At 48.5% G+C, this 7996-nt stretch overlaps 1 protein-coding gene across 1 annotated transcript; it reads right to left on the reverse strand.

Moving 5' to 3' along the window:
• Positions 1 to 1255: 1255 nt before the first annotated feature.
• Positions 1256 to 3783, reverse strand: COQ10A (coenzyme Q10A). Its single transcript, XM_065887706.1, has 5 exons — positions 3662 to 3783; positions 2978 to 3124; positions 2019 to 2211; positions 1689 to 1790; positions 1256 to 1423 (listed from the first exon to the last, which is right to left on the reverse strand). The coding sequence occupies exons 1-5, from the start codon at positions 3781 to 3783 to the stop codon at positions 1256 to 1258; spliced, it is 732 nt and encodes a 243-aa protein (XP_065743778.1).
• Positions 3784 to 7996: the final 4213 nt, after the last annotated feature.

A 7996-nucleotide genomic window follows, 5' to 3' on the forward strand; every position in this document is an offset into this window, starting at 1 on the left:
AGGACTGTAGCTGAGACGTCACAACTGCTTATGTGACTAATCCAAGGAAGCTGGTCCAGCCCATTGGGTGAAAGGAACAAACTATACCAAGGGCAGTTAAGGTAGAACTACTGACTCAGGATCTGATCCTCTAGAGGGCTCTGGTACTTCGTGAAATGCCAGTTCTTTGCAGCTTCCCTTAAGGATCCCCCAGAATAAGAGGTGGTCTGGAGAGCATCAGTTATATGGGAGGTCTGAGACCAGATTACTCTGTCCTGAGACTCCTGCTGCAACTGACCTTCTGGAAAAGTCTATAAATAGGCAAGGGAGTGGGTACTAGGTCCTGGCTTGTAGAATGTGCTACTATAGTTAGCAGGGACACTGTGTCCAAGAGGACTTCTTGCACCTTCACTCCCCTAGGGAAGGAAGCCATGACTTTCTACTACTCTACTATATCTACATTATTCCCCTGAGAAGCAATATATAAAAGCCAAATTCATACTGTCACAATTAATTTATTGAAATTTTATAAAAACTCAGGCCAAGTGGAAGAATAAGGTACAACCCAAGAGTATAACTGTTGAGTGCTCTTTTGTTCCTTTCCCCCTGTGGCAATGATGGGGAGAAAGCCCCTTGCTCTCCACTAGCCAGGCAGCATGGAACTATTCTTAAAGTGAGGTCATACAGATTTCAAGCTGGGGCCAGATCTCAGGCATCTCCTGAGGGGCTGAGGGCATTAAAAATAGTAAACCTCCCTCCTCATCCCCTGCCACAAGCAAATATCCTTTTATTTATCAGGGTTCTTATCCTGCCCCTTCCCCAAGAGCAGGCAAAGTTACCGACTACCCAGTAGCTCTGTGTCAGAGAAAGGAATTCAATTTATTCAATCCTAAGAAAAGTTGCTGTCTTCCCCTGGTCAGACACTAAGGCACCTTGACAAGAGCTCAGAGACAACCATACAGTCCTGATTATAATTCAGTGTGAGAAGGTTGCAGGCATCAGGCATATGGGCTCTCAAGATGAGCCTGACCCTTTCCTAAGCATACTTTCCTTTCCATACTTCCATACCACTTTCCATACTAAGCATTCCTTTCCATACTTCCCTGCCTTTTCTTTCCCCCAGCATTTCCAGCCAGCTTAGAGCCCAGTTTGAGTGGGAGAACAGTATTATGAACATAGACTCTTCTCTCAGATTGGAGCAGGAGCTAAATGAAATAAATAAGAGAATTGGGTGAGGAGGGAGAGGAGAGGTGAGGCTAGGGAACAATCCTTTGCCTCAAGTTTGGTGCACCTCATGGAACATCAGTTCACGGGGGATGGCTGTTTCTGGACCAAACTTGGTTGCTGCCCGGCGCTCGAAGGCAGTGACATTCCGTTTGACAACCTCATCAAAAAACATGGTGGCCAGCTGGGAGTGCAGCAGAGAACGGAATTCAAAGGAAATCTGGGAATTCAAAAGAAACAGAAACTCTTCAAGACCATGTTGGATAGTCCCTGGCCAGATGCAAGGATACTATTCAGTGCCTTTTCCTCCCGCTCCAGTTCATTAGATCCCCTCAAAGGCCCTGGGACTGAGTGTGAAGTACAAGTTTGATACAAGCTCAGACCTATGAAGAGTGTCATTGGCTTGTGAAATAACTGTCACAGTACCTCAGCTCAGCCCCCCACAACCCAATTGTAGCCCTGTGCTATACAGCCCCCTGACTCACCCAGAAGTCCACAGTGCAAGTTCGGGGATAGGCAGGAATACCAGGACTGAACCGCCAAATGGTCTCTAAGTGGTTGAAGAGCTTGCCGTCGGTGCAAACAGCCTAGAATAGGACAATCAGGTAGTTAAACAATATTATGATGGAATTAAACCTGTATCAGGTATAGGAGGCTATAAGAAGGAATTGAAAGCCATTTCCTAATATTTTATTAGGGAAATATTTGGCACGTGGAGATAATTCATTACAAGGAAAGCCACAATAGCCTTTAAACGTAAAAACGCCAGAGAACACAAAAAACTTCCTGATCAATCCCTCCCAGACAGGCCTCACCTTGACCATGTGAGGTTTGACCATGGAAACAGCAGAAGTATAACGTTCCACAACAGGTGGAAAGCCAACCTCCAACTGGGCCTTCAGGTGACCTTTGCGGCTGTATACCACCAAAGACTTCTTACACCAGGGCACAAACTCACGATACTCCTGGACATTGGCTACCACCTCGTACATCTCCTGCATTGAGTACCTGGGGGAAGGAATCGGAGAGAGGCCAAGGAACTGCCAGATGGGTGACGTTCCTCCTTGCCCTAGGCACCCTCCCCCCATGCCCACTAATCATGCACCTTCAGGAACTAGAGATGCCAAATAAGCCTGGATAAATGACTTTGCAAAAGCAAATGTGCAGATCTCCATGACGTTAGTGTTACCTTAAGTTTTGCAGTTTACAGAGTGCTTTTGCCTTTACTATTTTGATGCTAAGACCATCTAGGGAGAACAGAGGTCGATTTTACTGATGATTCACAAAAGGACTCAAATCCCAGCTCTACGACAGTATGGCCCTAGGTAAATTATTACTGTCTCCGTATCTCCTCTGTGAACCATAGGTAATAGTAATTGATTCGTAAGTTTGTTGAAAGGATCAAATGAGAAAATCTATGGTAAAACACCTAAGCAGCCTAACTGCTAGCAGTAGTAAGTGCTCAGTAACGTGTTAACTTATATTGTGCTCAGAGTACCTAAAGTCAGGTCAGCAGAGAAATAATATCCTGTTGTCTTATGTTATTGTCCAACTCTAGTCACGTTTCACAATGCACATGCACAGCAACCAGGAAGGGGGGAATTAAGGTTGGAAGGCTGGCAGAGGAGGATAAAGGATCAGTAATATAGCTGGGAAGCATGGGACGGCCAGGGATCTTGCCCACTATGGCTACCCTTACGTTCCAGCCTGTACATGCTTTTTGTTTGGCGAGAAAGTGAATGTGGAGGGCTGCTGGACAGGAGGGGATGCTCACCCCATGATCCTACGCTCGGAGTAAGCCTTTCGCTTGTTGGTGAAGGGGGCAGCAAAGCCCATGAAGGAACGGCTGGGAGGTAAGCCAGCCTCAGCCGCCAAGACCTGGGCAGCCCGGGGCAAGAAGAGGCTGCAGGAGATCAGAAATCTAAGGCCAAAAGGAAAGGAGAGACACGTTACGATTCTTTCCTTGTGTTCCTCAACCATTCCCAGGTGAAGGGGAAGAGGGGCGCATCCCAGAGGAAGGTCGTCCAAACAAGCTTTTCGCCTAGCACCTGCTGCAGCCCGCCAGGCTCCCTTAGCCAGGCAGTCACGAGTGCGAAAGGTCGAGGGCGGCGGAGGACAGTGCCGGGGGAGGAGTTGGGGAAAAGCGGGATGCATGTGATGTGCCAGGTGCCTTTGACTGGAGGCTACCCTACTGCTGAAAGCGAGGACTCAGGAAGCATCACAGTCCCCGGAAGCCCGCTGTTGCCAGGGCACCCGCGAGGGGCAAGAAGTGGTTGGGCACCCACCTCGAGGACTTTGCCTCGCGAATACCTTGCAAAAGCCTTCCCTAAAGCTCTACATTAGACCCCCAAGGTATGACCGTATCCGCCCTCCCGCCGTGCCTGCACCCAGAGCTGCAACTTCGGGGTCCTGGGCGACCCCTTTAGCTCCAGCCCCGACGTCCGCATCTCCAACTCACCTCATTGGTCCCGGCGGTCGCGGAGGGACCGGGGGCGGGGCCGGGCGCAGCGAGAGGCCGCTGCAGCCCCTGGCCGCCGCGCGCGTCCCGGCCGGGAGTCGCCGCGCGCCTGCCGAGGCCATGCGCGCTGCCCTCCCTTGCCCTCTCGGCTCTGATACCAGCTGCGCACTCCTCACTCCAGAGAAAGAGCGGAGGTTAGCGACAGCCGGGCGGGTTCAGGGCCCCCGAGCGCAGGGGCGGCGTTGGGCGGTAGCTCCTCTCCCTCTGTTCCTGCCCGGGCGGCTGGGTAGCCTAGAACTGAAGCCGCTACCGCTGCTCCCGCAGCTCCCAGTACCCCCACGTCACGCCGTTGCCATGGCTCGGAACCTGGAGAGGGGGAGAGGGAGGGGACCACGCGGCCTGTCGGGAGATGTAGTTTCACCCCTCTGGCGAGAAAGGGCGCTGGAGGGGGTGTTTGAGAAGCTGCAGAGATGGCTCCGTGGAGCGAGCTCACCAGGCAAGCTACTTGCCGAGTCTGTGGTCACGGACCTGGTACATAAGCACAGAAGCGACTTCTTGGTCATGTCAACAGCATATGCCGTTGGTCTTCTGAACGTCTGTCTTAGAGACTTTACTATATTCTGCCTTGTTTATAGTTAGAAGTTCCATTCATCTTTGTAGCACATAGTACCTAGTGCTGTGCTTTGCATCTTTGAGAAAGGAAATTAATGTTCCAAGATCTGGGCTAAGACTTCACATAGTTTTCCCTTTTAATATTTATAGAAAGAAGTCGGGGTGAGAAGAACCAGACTTACTTTTATGGTAGAGAACATCTTTGCCTGCAAAAGTGTGCACTTGATAGAGGTGAGACCTCATGGGCAGGAACCTGAACCCAGGCAAGGAAACGTCACTACACTGCTTTCAATCATGATACAAGGAGAAAAAAAGTGCCCTTGATAAAAGTGGGAAGAACAGAAGAGAGAGAGAGAGAAGAGAGAGAAATCAGCAATCAGAGACTGGATCTAGGTGGGTACAAGAGCTCTTGAAATTCCCCCACAGTGGAGTAAAGGAAGGACGTTTTAAGAATGGTGGTGTCTGCTGCTGCATTTAAAGATGGTTCTGTTATTACAGTGCAAGCCCCTCCTCTGCTTTAGTCTTTAGAGCATAAGTCTTCAGTCATGCTCTCCACATTCAGGAAAGTTTTATCTCAGTAGTGTTGTGGGGGTTAGGGTGGGAGGATGAAATAATTAGACTGTTGCCTTTAGGGTCTAATTGGTAGGGAAGAGAGAGATCTTGTCCAGAAACAGGGGCCTGAAAACAGATGTAAACCTTCCAACTCTTCCCACTCCTTGAGATTGGCATTCATTTGCAGAATTCCACTGGATATGGATTGATTTTTAAAGTTTGAGCCCATCTGGGGACTTCCCTGGTGGTGCAGTGGGTAAGACTCAGCTGCGCCCCTAATGCAGGGGGCCCGGGTTCAATCCCTGGTCTGGGAACTAGGTCCCACGTGCATGCTGCTACTAAGGGTCCACATGTTGCAACTAAGAAGTCTGCATGCTGCAGCTAAGACCCGGCGCAGCCAAAATAAACAAACAAATTAATAAATAAAGTGTGAGCCCATTTTATCTGGATTTCAAGGAGCAAAACCCTCCCTTGAACTCTGGTTTACATTTGACATTTTGTAAGGACGGCATTTCAATCCTTATGTTAAGTTATTTATACATGAAGTCCCAAATTGGGGAATGATCTCACTTCTTTTTCTCTTTGGCTCACGGGCCCAGCTGCTCCGCAGCATGTGGGATCTTCCCGGACCGGGGCACGAACCCGTGTCCCCTGCACCGGCAGGCGGACTCTCAATCACTGCGCCACCAGGGAAGCCCCTTTTTCTCTTTTAACATTTCTTCTTTTTCCCTCAGAACCCTCCCCCCAACAAGATACAGTATCTCCTTCCAGTTCGAAGATGATAATTGGGAGCCACTCTCAGAAGGGCACATGATCTTGAGGGACAGATTTACTCTTTCCAACCCCACTCTCTTGTCCCGCCTCTCTGACCAAGTGCTTACACATGTGAGACAGCTGCTTAGAGTGAGGAGTAAGGATCTGACCGGATAAAAGACAGAAATTAACTGGGATACATAACTAAACTGTGACCTCATTAACACTATGCCTTAACCGAGTTAACTGCTGCAGAATCTCCAAGGTACAATAGGCCTGCCAAGCCAGTTTGCTTGTTGTCCCCCCGTACTAATTAGATTAGGTAATTATTGCCATTTAAGCTTTCCCTAGTTCATTCCCTGTATTTGTGATCTTTTTTTTTTTTTTTTTTTTTTACGGTACGTGGGCCTCTCACTGGTACCACTGCGCCACCGGGGAAGCTCCAGGGAAGCCCCCATTCCCTGTATTTGAAACAACCAATTTCCTGCCATTTCCCTATCATTCTACATCGATAACTTCCTTCAAGTACTGACTCAAAACACACCTCCTCCAGGAAGACCCTCTTGACTGAACCCATCTCTCGACATTATTCTGAACACATAATGCCGCATAAAGTAGCATGAATCCTATATTCTCTAATTGTATCATGTGCATGTGTATGTTCTCCTAGGTTATAAACTCCACAAAAATAGACACTATTACTTTTTTTTTTTTTTTTTTTTTTGCGGTACGTGGGCCTCTCACTGTTGTGGCCTCTCCCGTTGCGGAGCACAGGCTCCGGACGCGCAGGCTCAGCGGCCATGGCTCACGGGCCCAGCCGCTCCGTGGCATGTGGGATCTTCCCGGACCGGGGCACGAACCCGCGTCCCCTGCATCGGCAGGCGGACTCTCAACCACTGTGCCACCAGGGAAGCCCCTATTACTTTTTTTTAACCTACCATTATATATGTATATATATATATATTTTTTTTTTTTTTCTCTTTTTTTGGCTGCACCTCGTGGCTTGTGGGCTCTTAGTTCCCGCCCTTGACAGTGAAAGCACAGAGTCCCAACCACTGGACTACCAGGGAATTCCCGACACCATTACTTCTAAGTTTCTACCTCCAAACCAGTTAGTATAGGGCTGAATACAATGGTGAATCCTCAGTAGACATTTGTTAGAAGAATGAAAACTGAGGTTTAAAGACAGGCAGGCATCTGCCTAGAGTTATCCAAATATGAATTCAGTAGTGGAATCCAGAAGGACTATTTGCATAAGAGGGCTCTGCCACCACTTCCGGCCTCCTCCTCCCCCACGCCGTGCATCTCCCTGAGCCCTGGAAGTAACTGTGTTACCTATATCATATCCCTTTTTTCCCTCCTGGGAAATCCTCTTTCTGTGCTCTGAATAATATTAAAAATAACTCTTCTAGCCCTTCTTCCTCCTTCCAGCTGCCCAGAGAACCCGGCTGGCAAACTTCCTTGTTCACCTCCACTCAGGAGCCAGAACCAGGCACGTGTCCCTAGCTCAACCCCTGACTCCAATTCCGCAGGTTACCAAAAGCTATTTTGGGCATTGGAGGCCATGTGTTCCCCTTCTCCCCATCCTCTGGACCATATACTAGCTTAGCCCTTCCTGGAAGGTCCATCATACCCACTAGCCAAGTCAGCATATCCCAACACCCATATCCATCAGATCCCCAACTACCTTCAGTTTCTACTTCTTCAGCCTCATCTTCATCATCATCATCAAACATTGTGTCTGTTCCCAGGTGCTGCTCTGCTTGAGCATCCTTTTTTTTTTTTTTTCCCCAAAACCAATAGGGGGCTTCCCTGGTGTTGCAGTGGTTAAGAATCTGCTTGCCGATGCAGGGGACACAGGTTCGAGCCCTGGTACTGGAAGATCCCACATGCCGCGGAGCAACTAAGCCTGTGGGCCACAACTACTGAGCCTGCGCTCTAGAGCCTGCGAGCCACAACTACTGAAGCCTGCGCACCTAGAGCCCGTGCTCCGCAACAAGAGAAGCCACCAAGATGAGAAGCCTGCGCACCGCAACGAAGAGTAGCCCCCGCTCTCCACAACTAGAGAAAAGCCCGCACTCAGCAATGAAGACCCAACGCAGCCAAAAATAAATAAATTTATAAAAAACACAAAAATCAAAAAACCAATATACAGTTCTGTGTTGGAGGACTCTGGCTAACAAGGAGTTTAAAATTCCTTCTGGAACATTGGACTCCTGTATGTCAAAGATGTAAGGTGAAATGAACAACAAAGATGTGCAAGTTAAACCTGATAGTGACTACAACACAGAGAATATAGCCAGTATTTTATAATAACTATAAATGAAGTATAACCTTTAAAAATGTGAATCACTGTTGTACATCTGTAACATATAATGTTGTACATCAACTATATCTCAATTTAAAAAAGTTAAAAAA

Source organism: Phocoena phocoena, chromosome 11 (assembly GCF_963924675.1).
Source record: "Phocoena phocoena chromosome 11, mPhoPho1.1, whole genome shotgun sequence".
Taxonomy (NCBI): Eukaryota; Metazoa; Chordata; class Mammalia; order Artiodactyla; family Phocoenidae; genus Phocoena; species Phocoena phocoena.